Source organism: Acanthaster planci, linkage group LG02 (genome assembly GCF_054643075.1).
Source record: "Acanthaster planci isolate LZ-2023a linkage group LG02, COTS_SCS, whole genome shotgun sequence".
Lineage (NCBI taxonomy): Eukaryota > Metazoa > Echinodermata > Asteroidea > Valvatida > Acanthasteridae > Acanthaster > Acanthaster planci.
This window is the reverse complement of record NC_141778.1, coordinates 2,417,023-2,436,410: the sequence shown is the minus strand read 5'-3', so window position 1 is coordinate 2,436,410 and position 19,388 is coordinate 2,417,023. Positions and strand designations below refer to the sequence as shown.

Sequence of the window (19,388 nt, the reverse complement as noted above, 5' to 3'; positions counted from 1 at the left end):
TACCCATCTCAGTTTGAAAGAGAATTGAATGAATACAATCTATCACATAGCTTTACTGAACAAAAACACAGATGGCGCTATTTCTGTCCGTTTTTGCTCTGTTTTCTATGGGTGCGTATCTAGTGTATGTAGTACACTGCACCAAATACTAGCCCATAGAAGCAGTGCAAAATCAGACCGAAATAGCGCCGCCTGTTGACTCTCGGGAAGAGGTTGGCCTCCGTTTTTTCTTTTTTTACCGGAAATTCAGGATTATTGCCAAAAGATGGGGGTTAGCCACGATTTTTTTTTAATTCGCCTTTCCCCGAAGATAGACCCAAAATAGTAAAACCAGCTCAGCTCTGAACGTAGTCGCCCGCCTCTATCCAGTTTAGGCCCGCAGCCCGCCTCTATCCAAAATAGGCCCGCGATTTGGGTTTTTTTCTCAAAGAAATACCCCGAACTGGAAACTGTCAGTTCCAAATTTGGGATTTACAAAATTATCTCTGTGATTCCTCCTGATTATGGAATGTCTTATTGTAAAAACCCCGTGGGATCACAAAAAATGAATGAGCTCGCGCGCAGAAATACAACCCATAGGGTGCGTTCGCGCGGTTACACCAGTTACCGCGAGTACGATGCGTGCGCATTACACTTGGGTGCAGGAGTATACTTCCTCTATTGAGAGTATACTCTCGCTGACCCGAGAGTCGTACTCCACCCGTTCGAATGCTTAGGAATATAGTCGTAGCTCGCTTGAACGCACCCATAGAGGGAGTAGCGCTAGCTTGAGATTTTGGAACCAAACGGCTCATATGCATTAAGGTATGAGACGGAGAGAACCCCCCCTGCTTTGTGTTGGTCATTGTCTCGCAGGAATCTGGGGAATTCCTTTCAGACATCTTGGGGGGATGTGTTAAGTAATAATAGTCTGGAATGTGTATAGGGATTGGACATGTTGGGGGGGTACCCCTCGGTCTCATTTCTTGCTGGGTATAAAATGGCTGCATCCAGTACCACGCGCAGCTGTTGGATACCAATTCACCTGTCAGTTTGACTGGCCTGCTCCTTTTCGCTAATTTAAAATATTCCCCAGGTGTTCTTCGGACGTCGACGGTCGATACTGGGACGGGCACCAGTAAGTGGACCGGCCGAGTCGGTAAATAAAATGAGTGACTTGTACGTACGTGCATGTATGTTGTGGATTTATGTATCAGAAAAAGTGATTAATACCTTGCGTATTATCGATGATCTTGTCTTAACTAAATCCGTTATAAAGCCCATGATAATTTCAATTGCCTAAAGTTAAATATGTGTTGTGAATACATTCTGCGCTCACATAATTATTCAATCTTAACATCATTTCAGGTGACATTCCAAGCCGCAATCCGGCCGGATACACACGGACGGATCCTCCTAGTCTATGCACGCACTCAACTTTGTTTACATTTTGCAGCCGGCGCACGTGCTATTTTCGTATGGCTTACACATGTCACTTAACTTGTCAACAGGAACATTACGCATGCGCACTTTGAGTCAAGTTGTTTGTCCCATTTTGAGCCACGCCTCCTTGACCCATGGTTCACAGCTGGAGCTTCCGCGCCCAATTAAGCTATAAACATCGCTTTCAAAACTCCTGCATACAAACATGTTATGACTTTTTTGCTTGTTTTTATTTCCTACGCTACAAACAGAAATCATTTGGGCTCTGAAACCAGCGGCCGAAGGAGCAAGTCGCGCGCTAGAGCTGCCCGCAGCTGGTCGAGCATGCATGCGGCTACTGAAGTCTTTTTCCAAAACAGCGGAAGATTCCTCATTATTTGCGTAACGATTTGAAAAAGGTACCTCATTATCCGATTTGGAGAGCTAAAGTGAAGGTTAGGTTCTTCAATTTCTGCAGCCGATTACAGGCTCTGTGAAGTAGACTCCTGCATTGTGTTGCGGCATATTCTGGGTGAGTTTAGTAAGACTAAGACTAAGTACTTGCACTAGTCACTACCATGACCGGGGACATGAGGGAAGAGTTCCATGTACGGCCGCCAGTGAATATTATTCTCTACACTACAGCAAGCAAAACATGTCCAGAATAGTTCAGTGTAGGAGGAAAAAAACAAGTTGTTTACTTAAAAAATGCAAGTTTTCAGACCAGTCTCATGGGTTTGTGCACAGCAGGCACAGGGTGTCAAGCGGCGTCTGTCATGTCTGTATGGAACTTTTCCCAATCCTATGTCCAACAATTTTAACAGTAGGGCAGTATACTATTACGCCCCAACTATTGCGTCTGTCCCTAGGCTATAGTTGACCAATTTGTATCAAAATTTTCTCAACCTTATCCAAGTTAATGCATCTTACACTTGACTTAATTAATCTAGAATATGGCACTTCATCTGTGACATGACACACTAAACAATGAATACGACTTTGGCACATGCTTGACACGTGACATGCACACTGCTTTGGCCGGCCCAACTATCATGACTAAAGCGCTCTGGTTGGGACGGGCCTGACTATTGTTGGAACGGTCCTAGTCCGAATAACTTGGACCCTACAAATCGCCTTTTTTTAACACTTCAAATCAGAAATAACCTTGTCAATGAGATTGAAGATGACATCTTTCCTCAAATAGTGATTTGAACTGTGTGTTGATGTCCTGTTGACAATGTCATGGTGCACCGGCCTAGTGGACCATTCACAGAAAGCATGCCGTGTTGGTGCAAGCATGCTGACAATCGTTTCCTGAGCAGCATAATGTTCAGTGTACAGTTTTGAATTGGTCACAGCCACCAAACATTCCACTGCTCAGGAAACAGACGTTGGAGCGCGTATGCCAACACAGCATGCTTTCTGTGAATAGTTCAAATTGGCTATTTTGAGGAAAGATGCTGTCTTCGAGCTCGTTGACAAGGTCATTTCTGATTTGAAGGGGAAATGTCTCTTTTCTTCCCATATGTGAATAAACCACATTTTCATTGTTGGAATCTCCGATTCTCACTTAATCCATAGACGGATGCATTAGACATTTTAAGGACAATTTCAAAGGTGAATTTGGAGGATTTTGATTAAGGTACGAGCTCTTTTGAGTGAAATGAAATAATGGAAGCAAAAGCCTATGGAAGGTACTTGGACCCTCCTATCACCCAACAATGTCCAAACGGGCGATTTGTGGGGTACAAAGGGTACCCTTTGTACGGTTAAAATGCTAAAAAGAAAGAATAATTGCATCCTGCCTGCACTTTTCATAATTTTTTGGAGTAACTAAAGAATGCAGGGCCACGCACGAATATACCCCCTAGAATCACTGCGATGTTGCATCAGATCTGTAGTAACAACATGGTTTTGGGATGTGCGCACAAAGTGAACGGGAAGAGGGTGAAAAAATATTTACATGTAAGTCCAAACTGAGTAGACCTACCCAGTTGGCGGGTACGATGTCGAAAGAGTTCTTTTTGAGAACAGAGCAATGCAAAATGAATGGAGATGTTCGAAAAAAGTCTGAGCCCAAACCAAGTACCAGGTTGGTGGCTACGATGTCGCCCTCTTGTACTGACAAAGGAAAAGCGTCCTCTTTTATGACACATTGCCTTTGACCTAGCAGCTGGCTACAAGGTGGAACGGGTGAGTGGCCCTGTATTCTACAGTTGTACCCAGTCATGCCAGTTTTGATCCAAGTATGCTCAATGGAGGTCAGCATGGACATGACAGATGATGGTCAGTCGTTGCTTGGTTAAATGTTAAAAAGTCTAAAGAAGACTTGAATAGTGGAGCTGAAAGAAAATTTCATATTTTCTTAGAAAATGCTTTGAAAATGCTCTGAACTCTCCCTAGACATTTTGTACACAATTGACAAAGTGGAGTCGGGATGCTGCAGTTATTCCTGCTCAGTGTTCATGATGCAGCGATGCATGGTCATGATTTTATTTATTTATTTTATTTTGTTTGACCAGGGTAGCCCCATCAGTTATCAACAACTGTTCTCCCTTGGGGGCTCTGGATAATGGTAAACTTGTGAGGCACGATCTGTCCGTCCGCAAGGTTGCTTGATATTTTTGCAATCTGTCAATTTCTTTACACAATCGGCTAATAATTCTGCCAGCTGCCTTTTCTTTCTGCTTTGTGGTTTTGATTGTTCACAAAGGGAAGTGAAAACAGAAATTTCATACAAAAGCAACCAATACTTGCAAAACACAATGCCGTGATTGACTTAAGGCGGCTTTCTATACATGTATGTATGTTTTTTGGGTGCGTTGCATATACGATGGGTTCATGCATTCCACGTTCATGGACACAAAAACCGACTCCATTAATGTAACACATGTGTGTGTTGTGTCGGCCGTCAAAATCGTTCCAGGAGCAATTTTGATGTAGTGCTGGGCGCAAGTGTTGACATTCATATGGAAATGTGCCTTTACCAGAACTTGAAGCTCAGTAAGCTGATGAGGAAGTTATTATGTTTATTTGAAAGACTTGAAAGAGCTCTGCATTTAGACATCGCCTGTTTTCCTGTGCGTACTTGTTTATTACTACAGTGTATTAGCTATCAGAAAGTGATAGCATGTCCTAAAAAGTCAAATTTAGAAGGGAAAATACTGAAGCATTTATTTACCACTTGCTGCCGGGGTTTCCGGTACCTGACACATATACGTTATACACGCTGCACTGCACACCAGGGTTCTTGTCGCGGTGGGCGGCACCGGGTGGCACCACCCTGTACTGCAAATTCCCGCCCGGCACTCGGCGTTGAAATTGGCTGTGCCACCCAGCACGGATTTTCCAAAAAATGAACTGAAATATTACTGAAAATTTAAATGTACCAATTGGATCGTATTTCAAGCATCAGAAAGCATTAAGAAACTGCGCTCACTATGCTTTGTAATCCAAAAATTTACCTGGCACTAAAATGTTCCAAGCTAGAATACTGCTGCACACTAGAATTGCCAAAGAAGGCATGGGGGGTGGGAATGTGGTAGCCACTGGCCAAATGGAGTGCATGCAGTACTGCACGACAGCATGTGCTGTATTGCCTGAGACATGGGGGGTGGGAATGTGGTAACCACTGGCCAAATGGAGTGCATGCAGTACTGCACGACAGCATGTGCTGTATTGCCTGAGACATGGGGGATGGGAATGTGGTAGCCACTGGCCAAATGGAGTGCATGCAGTACTGCACGACAGCATGTGCTGTATTGCCTGAGACATGGGGGGTGGGAATGTGGTAGCCACTGGCCAAATGGAGTGCATGCAGTACTGCACGACAGCATGTGCTGTATTGCCTGAGACATGGGGGGTGGGAATGTGGTAACCACTGGCCAAATGGAGTGCATGCAGTACTGCACGACAGCATGTGTTGTATTGCCTGTCGAAAATCAATGGAGAAAAAGATTTAACTGCACACGTTAATTCACAGAACTTGATCTTCCTTGTTTTTGTACTGGTCCTGATTTTTGAGGTTGTATCACTCGTGTCTCTCAACAAAATTTCCTGCCAAAACGGCAACACACGGTTCGTCATCTGCCCTGTGGATTCATCAGACATGGTTACCAATTACCATGTGATATGTGGACATTGTTTGCCAGACTACCGTAGCATTGTGCCTGTGTGCAAGACCTGAATTCTCTATCACTTTATTATCAACTGTCAATTTTTGTGACGCTAAAAGGCATGCTTCATTACTTTTAGCTTGCACAGCACAAATGGAAAAGGGCTGAAATTTACAGAATGAACTGTTGCATTCAATCAGCACAAAAACTCTCCCCCCCCAATTTTTTTGACCTACCGACCATATTTTTGAAAGGCAGGTACATGTAACAACATGTGGATGTAGAGTACATGTAGCATCAAGTCCCCATATTTTTATTTTAGGGCTGTGTTAGTCTTTGAGCTGAGCCCCTCTGCGCAGTGTACACGTTTGGTACACATTACATAAATCTTCCAAAATTTCTTAAACCGGAGTCTTATTGTGACAGGTTTGCAGTAGAAAGTGAAATCTCTCGTGCATGTGTGAGGTTCCTAAAGAGAAGTTAAGGAGCACAGTTGGGTTAAATAGCAGTCAGTGAGTTACGTACCGTACTGTGGCACCGGTATGCATGTGGGTTGCTTCCGGTAAATACTCATGAATATTCCCACTCATTCAAAGTACTGCAGTCCACACTATATATAAAGATATAAAGACCAGTTTCATAACAAAATACGTACTGTTTTAAAGAGCCTCTTCTAAGAATCCCAATTTCTTTAGTTCTTGTTTTTTGTTTTTTTTCTGTTCCTTTACAACAAAGTTCTGAATACACCAATGTACTGGAACGTGTACATGTATTTTGTTGGGTCCCTCAAACTTTGTGATAACAAGAGTTGGCTGTACTCGTCAATATTGCCTTTGAACTTACCGGTATAGAGCAGGGTGTGCTGGATTCTAAACTGCATCACCTCATGTTAGGTTTACAGTTTACACAGTGACATGGGGCAAACAAGTTTGATTGCTGCCCTGCCTGAAAAATCTTAGCGCCGCATAGAGTCTGGAGATCTCATTTTGTGTGGCCATGAACTATAAATTAATGGTTTCCATGTCCCTAGCCCTGTGGCTTGTTTTTTTTCTTTTACCACAAGGTCCAAACACTCTTCAACAGGGGCAGAAAAAGGAGTGCATGCATGTATATCGGTAGGAGGTTGAAAATTTGTTGATGAGCTGTTCTCATAGACTCTCGCTCTCTGCTTTGTTTTTGTGAAGACCCACATATTGTAAGGATATTGTCTCATATTGGCAAATAATGTAATTGGTGCCAGACTGTCTGTGGGCACAGCCTGCCCCTGCTTTCCTGTAAAATTTGGCCGGCAATATTTATTGATTGGGGAAAAAATCAATGAGAGACAAGAAGCATGGATGTGTGTGTAAGGTTGATTTTAATAGGTCTTTAAGTTTTTACTGCTGCAGCTGAGTTAACAGTTGAAATGTAAGGTCTACGTACATGTATATATCTATGGTATGCTGGACCGCCACCCAATCCAGCGACCATACGGATGTCATATGAAATCAGAGTTTGGAGATCCACAAATCCCACATAGGGCCTACATGTTCATATTTACTGTTCTAGATTTAGTACCTTACTGTCAGGGTTCTAGGCGTGGTGGGCGGCGCCAGGCGGCACCACCCTGTACTGCAAATTACCTTCGGCACTCAGGGTTGAAATTGGCTGTGCCAACCATCACGGATTTTCCAAAAAATGAACTGAAATATTACTGAAAATGTAAATGTACCAATTGGATTGTATTTCAAGCATCAGAAAGCATTAAGAACTGCGCTCACTATGCTTTGTAATCCAAAAATTTACCCGGCACTAAAATGGTCCTAGCTAGAACACTGCTTACTGTGTACCAGTAGGTGTACGGTACAGTTTCCAAGTGGTCTGGCAAGTCTGGACTGGTCTTAAATAATCTCACTTTTTGCCTGTTTGGATTAAAAAAAGGCAAAGAAGAGATGGAAAACAGGTTGTCTGAAACCGCATGCACTCGGCGTTTAAAACAGCTTGGAATTTTCACTTTCACTCTCCATCATTTTGCAATAAAGCGCTGGCATTGCTACATGTACCTGGATCTTTGGGAGGAAAGTTTCTTATGCACTGCCTTTCCTGTACATACATGTACATCCACTGCACTGTACATGTACACCAGTCTTTCCTTGGCATTCATGGCAGACTGGAATGTTTGCTTTCACAATAACAACAGGTGCGTAAAAACTGGAGTTTGTACCAAGTCTGGGTGTTGTTCTGCTGGGAGTTGTTTTGCACTTGTACAAATACTTTGTGTAACAGTGTGTTACCAGGTGCTATTTATAACATTGCACTTTCCACCCCTGCTTTGCACATTTTATGCCAGGGGCATACATGTACCGGTACTTACAATGGTACTTACAATGGACGGTTCCTATGTGTTTGCTACACATATCGAGATTGCACAGTGAGCCTGTGCCTACCAGTATGACTCTTTAAAGTTGGCCAACATCGGTACCGCACATGCTGTAATTGATGCCATTTGATTGATTCTGCCATGGTTATGGTTCCATTTCTGCTGATGCAATTGAAATATTGGACCGGAGGTACATGTACATGTATATTGGACCACTACTTGAATGTTCAGAAACATTCTGATCAGCTCATGAATTCATATTCCTTAAGGTTTGTTTGGTAAGGAATCTTTTCAAATCTACCATACACGTACATGTACTCGAGTTTTCTTGCAGAAAACCAAAGGCACATTCTTTGAGCCTTAATTGTTGAAGGGCCTTTAAATAACAGAGGCTAGACCCTGATTTCCTAAATTTTACAAAGTCTTTCAAAAACAGTGGATTGCGAAGATTCTCGGAGATTGTTGTTGAAAAAATAAGTGTCAGAGTGATTGCCCAGTGACAGTCGCCGACCTGTTTTTCCATTAATACCAGTTCAATCACAAATTTACCGGATTCTCATTTTTTCTGGTTTATTTTTCCGTAGATGATCCCATTGGTGAGTGAAAACAAGAATGTTGCAGCCTAGTTCAACCCGCACCCCAGCTATCCGTTCTCGCTTCCAGTCCCACATAATATAAACATGACGGTGTAAACACACCCCCGGGAGGGGGGGGACACGCAGGTATCCAGCAATTAAAAAACAGGCCCACCGACCAGGAAACCGGAGGAGTCGTAGAGAGTTCAACCTCAGCTGCTGCGTCTGGCAGGGACTTGGCTTTAGATGGTTCATCATTTTGGTCCACCATGTCGTCGCAGAAGGAAAACATACCAGGAGCAGGAGACGGGTCAGACATTGTCAAGTGTGGCTACTTAAAGAAGTTCAAGGTGAGGTCTTGTTGATACGTACCGGTACATACATGTATCTGCCAGAGTGACTTGGATACCAAGCTTAACATCTTTATTGCGACTGGGTATATTTTACGTTTTGGCCTATTTCATCTGGCACAACATGAACCTGATAAAAAAAGTTGCCATGAATGTCTGAAATTGATTCCAATTTAAAAACAAAAGTGACAGAAATCTGCTTTGAGGTCTACACCAAAACTGCTTCCCCCATTTCCATATTTGTCAGTCCCCACCAAGTTTAAAATAAACAACTTGGTTGGAGAACAGTGGCATAACTTTGGGTTAATTATTGAGTTGGTATCTGGGGAGTGCACATTTTTTCAAGGAAGCACTAAATGCACATGAATAAGCCGTTTACGAGTGGAATTTGAATAGAATTTGGTACGCTGAGTTGACTGATTGCACATAAACCTAATTTGAATTTTCCAGATTAAACGCTGTTGCTGTACCTCATGATTTGGGGCAAGCTGTTGCACAGCGAACACCATCTCTGTCCAGAGATGGTGTTCGCTGTTCCAGAATGGACTGGTTTCTTTCTTTGTTGGTACAGGGCACTTGCCCCGAATCATGATGTACATGTATAGCAACAGTGTCTTTTGTGTGGAGAATTCATGGTGTAAATGCGAATTAAAAGAACTTGGTGCAACAGATTTTATTAAAATTTAACTTGCAAAAGGCTTATTTCAGTACATGTTGAAATTTCAAAGGGGGAGGGGCATCAGGATGGGGGCGTGGATTTTCATGTTGGGAGCATGACCCCCTTCCGGCCCCTATATCTTTTCCCCACATTACTAGTAGTTATGCCACTGTTGGAGAACGTTAAAAAGGGTGGTCTTTCAAATGATGGCATTCCTTTCAAGTCAAAAGCGTTTCAGAATTGGCCGCCTCTGGCAATGCCGGCAATACCAATACCACGGCCTAAGAACGAGCAAGTGAACCAGTTTAAAAATCAGTTGATGAGTCCCGGGTACATACATGCATCGGGTTCCCTTGGCAAGGTGAGTGTCCAGACATGTGATCGTTGGGAATTGTTGAACACACCCACATTGGAATGGGGTTCCAACTAAAGGCAGAGAAATGTTAGTTTTATGGGAAAAATAGAAGAGCTGAGCACAATCTCAAGACAGTAATATTCTATGATATACGTAGTACCTGTGACATTGTACATGTAAATGTACCTGCACATGAAGCTGCTTTCACTGTCCTTGCTGAGGGTAAAATAACACTCACCTACGTTACAAAGTACCTGTACACACACAGGTGAATGCTTGGGTCTGATGGGTATGACCGTGTGGTATACAGTGAAACTGACTTCAACATTTCCTAGAGTAACAACAGAAAGTCAGAATGTGACGTTGTGGATTATTCAAGAATTTGTACCTGCACATGTGCATTATTTGAATTTAGTACAGCAAAGGAATTTGCCAGGTAACTGCAGGTCTATTAAAAGTGAATGATGCCCCAACTGGTACTTCTTCCACTGTATACATTACATGTATACAACACTTCACTCTCTACTTTTTAACCTTAAACTCGCTTGGCACCAGGCACTTAACATCACACAATTTTGGTCAATTAGACTCACATTGTAAACACTCATTGAATTTCATGTCAGAGATAAATATAGAATGCTTACAAATGTTTGTCCTGTGCTCACCGATGCACGGACGTGCGCTTACGTTGTGTACTGTATATTTACTCCAAATGGAATAGACGATAACAGATCTGAACATTCACCAACGGTAGAACCCCATGTGAGTCCTCTCAACGTTGACATTTATTCCAGACTTGACACTCTGATTGATGAAAAATGGGCATGCCTCAGATTAAGCAAGGGGGAAAAAAGAAGGAAAAAAAAAGCCACAGCTGAGGAATTTGGCCTGATTCAAAAAACAACCAGTGTGCACGCACTACCCGGTACGGAAATAATACAGATTTTAAAGATACCGGCAGGGAATATTTCTTTAAACTTTTGAAGCGGGCCACTTTAATGCGTGCTCACGTGTATCATGTGCACATCTCTGTAGAATTTGAAATTAAAAAATCCTGCCCCTCCCCCCCTCCGAATTCTTTTCGTCTGGACTTACGCCACAGACATTCAACCACCAAGGCAGCAGGCTTAGTCATTGCAGCTACATTAGGTGTCTTTAACGTTCTAGGGATCTTCCCCCCTTTGAAATATGATAGCCTTGTTTACCACTGTTGGTGTGTTTGACATTATTGCGGGATATATGTCAGGCAGGCAGCTGCTGGGTTTAGAAAAAAATGGTGATCAAGAGATCTTAGGGTTTACCTCAAGTGAGCCACAATCAGCTGGGCACCAGTCACAAACCAGTGTACCGTATGTGAACGTCACATTACCTTTTGGCCGGTTTTAGCTTTGGCACAGATGTACATGTAAGCCATTTTTTCAAACTTTGACTACAAGTTTTGCTTTGTTACATAAGAGACACCTTGCATTAATACACTGTTTACAGTGGATAAGAAAAAGCACAAGGGAACCAGTCCAGTCCAGAGATGGTGGTCGCTATGCAAAAGCTTGCCCGAATCACGAGATATTGCAGCATTGCCTTAAGCCCGGGCGGTATTCAAATTGTTTTGTTTATGTGCAATTGGATACATGTAGCTCAGTGTACCAGATTTTATTCAAATTTAACCATGATTTCACTCACAAAAGGCTTATACTGTAGGTTGCAGGCTCACACTTGTCACAATGAGTTAGAATGGATGCAGTAGGAGGAGTGTTAGGGTCAGAATTTACGTTTAATTTGCAAAATGTTTAGCAACATTTCAATTTGCCGTTAAACCGTTTAAACGTTTGGCCAACACAAACTACAAAGGCAGCCATATTACTACTCTGTTTCTTCCTAACAAGTGAGTTTTTAATGCAGGTACATGTACATGTGTGTAGCTTAACAACAATGCATATTTGTGGTTATGCCGATGTCCTTTTCTTGACAACATAAGACTTTCAAAAAAAAAAGAAAGAGAAAACGGAGGGGAGATGGATGCAATTTATCACTATGTAATTATGAAAAATATATTTTTTTTCATTTGGCCTGTTCAGCAGAATATTTTCTTTCTTCAAAAAGATGTTATTTATATATTTTGAGGCCTGGAAAATGTCTAGGCTGTACGCTATTTGCCATGAATTAATGTGAAGAAAAGGAGGTGAAGGCCATCAGTTAATTTATCCAGGGCTGTACAACAAAGTGGTAATCCACTCATTGCTAAAAAAAAAGCCCCGCTAGTGTCCCACGTACATGTACATGTATGTTCGGTCCCCATAGACTGTTCATGCATTTAGTTTGTGTATTCGCGCGTGCGCCATAGTGACATAATGGTCGTCGGTCCGAAAAATTATTCTAGCAGACGACGTATATTGGTGGTGACCCATGTGGGGGATTGTACTGCCATTTCCCTTGAAGACCTCGTGTGTGAGTAAATTGCCTAGAGTCTGTCAAATGGATATATTTAACAGCTCCCGGTGAAAAAAGATTGCAGGAAAAAATCAAAGAAAGTGGAAAATGTCAATTACCAACAGGGACAAACAAAAACTTTCCGTTCTCATCCATACGGTTTTCTTCTTGCATGATGCTTTCTCATTAGAGCGTTCATAATATTCCTCACTATTCCCAAGTAGAGAAATTTCAGGGAAAACTCGGCAAAACTGAAAAAATTTCCTCTAAAATGTTGGCAATCCTCAGGGGGCGGGGGTTGAAAAATTGGATTCTCCCCCATCCTTCAAAACTTCTTGCAAACGTTGCTTGGAGGTGTGCCTACTGCCTCAATCCTTCAAATTCCACCAGCAATTCCTGTCATTATGTTGAAGGCAGTGCGAAGGGGATTCTTGAGCACTGTGATTGATTCAACAGAAATATCGGCCTGAATTTATGCAGGACTAAGCAAAAACAACACAAGGTCTTACCCATGACCTTCACACATGGCATCCTTTGCAATAAGCCATGCACTGTTGCCATTCCCCTTCAAGTCTCCAAAATACTCCAAACTCGCCTGGAAGATTTTGGAGGATTGAGGAAGGTTAGGGTTGAATTAAATTAGATTAAAAATGATTTCAAAAGTGCACTTTTTTAAGTACATTGTAGAATAAAACGATGCACAAAAAGGTGAGCCTAAGAAAAAAAGAAAAATAATTGCATTGATCCTTCAAAGAAAGTCTTGAGCAACTACAATGTACGCGTACGAGTGTCCTTGGTTTGTTTTTCCAATTTCCAGCTGTGGGCTTAAAAATTATTGGTGTGTGTGTGCAGTCGTGGCATACAGTTGCGGTACACAGTGTGGACCTCTGCACAAAAGAAGTCCACATACATGTACATGTAATGTAGGGTATGATGGCATTGTGTGGACTCGCACACGTCCACACAATGTTTTCCCCTCTCTGAAAAACAGTTTCAAAGGTATTTTGGGGTAAAGGTTATCCGTGGCAAAATGAAGAGGAACAGTCCAGGAAATCATCAAAAATGCAGCTCGAAGGAGTTCTCCTAGTTGGAGAAAAACAAGCATTTTCCTCAAGTTTCCTTAACCACAGGAGAACAAAGGAATGTCCACACATCTGGTGAGTTGCTGAAAAATGGAAAATGTTGCCTTAAAGAAGTACATGTACCAGTAGTGTTTAAATAAAATGATAATCAGAATGGAACTTCCTGGTACTCTGTGGCTACACCTATTAAAGTGGCATTTGCCTGGACTTTGTCCAGAGAGCAATATTGGACTTCCTAAAACACCACCATTGTGTGTGCAGTATTGTATAAATACTGGAGAACAAACAATAATGGGTTGGCTCTCGGCCAGGGCTAATGTGGGATTTGTCCAGGTAAATGTACATGTACATATTCTGGCCGATTGTTTCCGTCCCACAAACCACACAAACACACATCTGACAGAACCGTGAAAATGGGAACATGTCAGTGTATTTATTTTTAAGGCAAGACTAGCTACATGTACATAAGTCTTTTATATTGGAGGCTGGCATTTTTTATTATAAACTAATTAATACAACTTCCATTGATTAAAACTACAGTCCGTCATTTGTCATTTGTGAAATTTATGTGTTCCTTTGAGGCAACAAAAGTGCTTCATGTCTAGAGAAGGGTGTCTAATCACTAAACCTGATGTTTTACTTGTACAATGTACATGTAGCTCAGTAAATACAGAATATTTTGAAAAAAAAGCCCCACCCAATATTTCAGGGTCTTGAATGCACACGTTCAAACTCAGCCAATGTAGCTCTGCGATGTCACGCAGCCATCAAACCATAGTCACCGTGCACGCATTTGCATCTTGCCTCCGCTTGCTGGCTGCCAAAATTAGAAAAACAAATGGCAAATGGCATTTTTCCAAAAATGTTTCTTTAGATGCATTGTTAGAAATGACACTCTCTCATTGTTTTCTTCAAAATGACAACTTGCAAGAGAAAAAAATTATAAATGTAATTTCACAGGGAGTTTAGGTCCATAACTTGCGGAGTACAGTATGCTTTTCAACAATAATTTCATCAATTACGGGTACTTGGGCACAAACGATAGATGAGACCTGCTATGACTGTTGCTTTGAAGTTCAACTGCACTCTGTGTGGCCAGAGAAACTGAGAAAAACAGTCTCTTGTTTGATATCGGCCAATGATGGAATGTCAGTTTTAGAGCATTGGGCATGTACATGTACATGTACGGTACATTACATGTGTACATACGTACATGTAGGTAGGTACATGTACGGTACATTACATGTGTACATACGTACATGTACGTGTTTAAGATACTGAACAACAATTACCAACGATTACAGAATACCAAATGCATATATGGAAGTATTTACTGTTCACATTGTGAAATGTCTCCGTTGTCAAACATGAAGATTGAATCTGTACAAGATGTGCAGATGGTAGGCAGTTGCCTGTACACGTACATGTGTAGAAGTGTTTGACCACACACGCTTTAATCTCAAATACATGTACAACCTCATATCATGCCGGTCTCGGGTGGCTGTGGTAAAACCATCAGCCGGGCTAAACTGGGTAATTTCCGGATCTGGAAAAGGCATGGCCAATGACCAATCAAGCCGATGCTGGCAATTGTCGACGGCAGTTTTAAAGGGGTAATTTGGGATTATGGATGTGATGTTGACATGTCTGCACATTTTTAATAAATGAATTCTCAGTCTGTTTTATATACAGTGTACCCTCACCGTTTAAATGGAACCCAAATTTAAATTTAGACACCTTGTCAGGGTTGTTTGTATTCTGCTCGCCCTCCAGTTTCACTCCAAAGCAACATCTACTGAACTGCTCATGTGTTTATGTACTTAACAAATCATTGAAGCCTCCCCTAGTAATGGCATGGAAGATTATGAAGGTATTCATGTGTTAGTAACTGGTGTACGCATGTAAAATGCATGTAGCCTGTCCCAGCACATGTTCATGTACTGGCTTGTACCATGCACTGTCTGTGTTTTTAACTACATGTACATGTACGGTACATGTATGTACCGGTATTGACTCGTCAGTTAGTAGCATTTTGTGCATTCAGTACATGTACATGTACATTGTATATGCTGGGATTGCTTTCCAGCCAAGACTTTTGTTGTTTGTGGTGACACCCAAGTCTCGAAATTAACGCTTACCCACTCTAATACTGGTGGTAAATGGATTTTTTCAAGTGGTAAGGGAATTTCAAAAACAGGTAAGTCGCTGGGTAAGTGTGAGTTAAAACCGTGGTGGGGATTGAGTGAGATTAATGATAAATAAACGTATAAATAAATCATTTATAAACTAAGAAAAACTTGTGTGAATGTTTTTATTTTCACTTAACTCCTTTAACTTATTTACTCTGTGTTTCACACGGACGTCTGGGCCTGGAACGAAGCTAAGTTGTATACCGGTACACTGCAATCCACGATCTGCTCTACTCTTTAAAGTATAAAGTAGCGCTGCATGTTATGATCACGTACAACCTCGACTCCATAGCCTGCATTCATGCACCCTTGATGAGAGGTCAAGCACATGGGAACAAAGTTGGATCACATCAATGAGTTGGATCATATACATTGTACAGCATGTCCGTTACCAGATGGGTGCGATACCAGTCTATTCAGCCATGTCCGAAAAATTAACGCACATCCGCTGATTCCATGCAGCTTTCCTTTCCTGGCATTTTGTTACGAACTTCTTGGTTGTAATTAGAGAGGCCACGTGCTTGTCTTAGTACTACAGAAAAATCTCGATAAGTCGAAGCCTGTTAAGTTGAAAGTCCGTTTAGCTCGACGTCTTTCTGTATTCCCGACAAAAGAATAGGCCTTTATGTACAATAAACTATCCTTAACTCGAAACGTCAATACCACTAAAGCCGCTTATATTGAAGTTTTGGCAGGCCAATTAAAAAAAACACTGAAGAATGATGAATAAAAAGTGATGAAAGAAGGCTTGCCTTCATTATGAGTCATTACTGTCACGCGTACGGCTTTTCTTTGATGAGCCGAGCATGTTCACATGGGCTGCCATTGTCACGTCGACAAGCACTGGGTGGGCAACCGTAAAATAAATAAGTTACGAATGATGCACCCTCAAGCTATTTGTACATGTACATGTATCACGTGACCCAGCACGGAAACCCTGACTGACTGGCCCGCGCGCTGCATTATGCAGTAACAGCCTGATCAAGCAAAGCAAATGAATGAATTCTCAAGACGTAGACACAGGTACCGGTACATAAGTTCATTAGTTTATTGTTTATTAATGTACCACATAAAAACATGTTTAATGGTGATGTTTGAGGAAAACCTGCACAGTAGGGATAGCCTAATATCCACTTCGTGTTCGACGTAGCTTGTAGGCCAACTGCCGTAACCCAGTAAAATTACATGTGCACTGAAGCATGTAACTTTTGATAACTCGAACATCGGATAACTCGAACTTTTCATCCATTCCCCTGAGCTTCGACTTATCAAGATTTTACTGTATTTGTTGTATTTTATACCTTTTGGAAGGGCAGGGCTCTGGTTGTTAAGGAACTCTCAGAAGTCAGAACTTCATGTATTGTGAGTAATTTTGACTAAGGCCCAACAAAATACAAGCTGTGAAAGAAACACTTGAATGGGTGAACCCTGCATTTTATTGAATTTTTAAAAAACAACAGATGTCAAAGGGCTTGCATCACCTGCCAACATGCTTGCGGTTACCCCCCCAACCTATCGGAACATAAAGCAAATTGCGCCGACCCTAACTACATATATTTTTATTGAAAAAGCTTATTTTAGGGATGTGAAATCTCTGCTCTTTGGTCGAGTATGCAGAATTTAATTTTCCACTTTTTTGCCGACAGGCCAGATTTTCCTTGTTTTTCTTCCTCGAGTAAGTGCCGATTTTTCTGTTTTTTTTCTTTTTCTACTGACTCGACGGCCAGACCAAACTTTGCACTCCTCGTTTGGACACCGAACAGAACTGGAATGCCATAATGCACACAACTAAATTTCCTGTACATGCACATGTACAGTACGTGCATACAGTGATATGTATTTGCGCGGCTAGCTCGAAGCGCAAGCCTAGTGTGTAAACAGCATCCTGGGACCATCTGGTCATTGTGTTGTGATTGGCTGCCAATGAAACATCAATACTCATACGTGTGTCAGTGAGACTCATCACTCATTCCTGCGTGAGTGGAACTAGTGACTACTAATCTCCACTATCACTTGTGGTAGCACACCAGGCCCGTAGGCTGGGGGGTTTGGGGGGCTCGAACGAACCCCCCCCTCGCTTCCGAGTTCCGCTCGTTTTTTTTTAATAAATATATAATTGTAATATACCGTAATTTGCAGTTTATACATTGATTCTCACGCAGAAAATGTCTCTGTGGTTTATAATGAACTGCAGACCTTTATACGGCAAGATTTAAAGAATGAAATCAGTCACTAAACGCTGTGCCATGTCTGCAGCGCAGCCGAACCCGGGCTGCCGCTGCGCGCCGCAGCCAGCCAGCCACGCATACTAGCGACGCAGTGTTCTGGGCGCGGGGGCAAGGCAGCCATGTTTTCATTGGTTACCGTTTACATTGGCTCTACTCAACTACCGGTAGGGGACCTATGCAAGTCTACGGAGTGTACATGCATCCTTTGGTTCGCGACAAACATGGAACTTTGTTTGATTTTGTGTTCCAAAGCATATTATGGTCGGCCTTTGTATAAAACTACATGTATATGTTCACAGTACCAAAAGTTCCACTTTTGGGTTTGACGAAACCTCCCCCCCCGTCTCTGGTCAGGCAACGGGCCTGCACACATTTCACTTTGATTTTACAGCTTGAAATACCGGTGAGTTTAGTACCGGTACATTTTCTCTTTCGCCGAAAGAGGGTTTCGTGACTGCCCACCTACCCAACCTAGTTTTTTTCAGAGAAATAGGAAGCACAACTATTATATTGTTTGCCCTAATCTGACGATGAACAAATTGATAAGTCATTCTAAGGAATGGGTAAGTGGAAAGTCAGAGGTGGGTAAGTGGTAGGCAAGTGAAAAAAATAAAATGTGAGGCTTGGCGACACCTACATGTGCCGGTACTGAAGTCGGTACCTACCAAAGCATGTACCTGTATGTTTTTGCTGAAGTGATTACTGAGTGTTTCAATAGTGTAGGGCTGAGTCAATGTAAATAATTCATTATTCAATTTGATTGAATATCCAAATATCCATGATAAGGAAGATTTAAGAGACGAACAATAACTCTTGTCATGTTTAAAATTTCTATTCCTTTTAAGTTTTTTAATGAATATTTTACTTTTTGAATTGTTGAAAGGTTTCTGTCACTTTTCATTTGAATCTGCTTGAAACAAACCTCCATAGTGTGATTTTTGTCATTTAATTAAACAAGAAAATTCTCCCTTCCTTTGCATAAATTTTGCATTCAAATATTCAAATTCAGAAGATATTTGAATATTCGATAATCGATTGAAAATTTGGATATTCGTCACTGTCCTAAGATAGTGTTGTAAATGTTGCACTACTTGTATTGGTGACACCAAGTCAACTGCACATAGTCTACAAATTACAATGTTCAAACTGAAGATTTCTGCTCTTGTTTTGGAAACAAAATTTGCGCTTTGTTTTTCCCAGATTCCCTGGTCACACAGAGTGCAGTTCGAAATATAGCAAAAGTCATAACACTTGTCATCTGTCAACGCCAGATCTGTCTTCTGGGTGCACTCTTCATGCCATCTACACATGTACCCTATGGACGGTTTCCCCGCTATAATTGAGTCTCGTTGAATGTGGAAGGGAATATTTTTGAGTTTCAATACATGATTTGCATAGATGGACGTAGATGTAGATGTACTTGAATTTAACTCAAGATAATGAAATGTAGCCCGAGCTCATGTACATGCATGTATTGGTATATACTGCTAGTGAAGTTTTTTAGACAAAATAGAGTAAGTGATCCAATCATTCAATATTCACAAATCATGTGTTCAGATAGACATCAGATTGGGACTCAGTCCATGCCCACTAGCATATTAATGTACTGGTACACGTACATACCGGTACATGTGTTGTATTTGTTCTCA

The 19,388-nt window shown here is 41.7% G+C and overlaps 1 protein-coding gene across 16 annotated transcripts in view; it reads left to right on the top strand.

The window, feature by feature from the left end:
- Positions 1 to 1,680: 1,680 nt before the first annotated feature.
- Positions 1,681 to 19,388, top strand: part of LOC110985759 (uncharacterized) — an 88,539-nt gene continuing 70,831 nt past the window's right edge. For 10 of the 16 annotated variants that reach the window (XM_022247047.2, XM_022247044.2, XM_087130167.1 and 7 more), the window contains exons 1-2: positions 1,681 to 1,933; positions 8,460 to 8,800. In XM_022247047.2, the coding sequence (XP_022102739.1) occupies positions 8,720 to 8,800 (81 nt within the window). In that variant the 5' untranslated portion in view covers positions 1,681 to 1,933; positions 8,460 to 8,719. Of the gene's footprint in view, positions 1,934 to 7,893; positions 8,154 to 8,459; positions 8,801 to 16,465; positions 16,535 to 19,388 lie in introns of those variants that run through there. The other 6 variants (XM_087130179.1, XM_087130175.1, XM_087130173.1 and 3 more) reach the window with 4 other exon arrangements.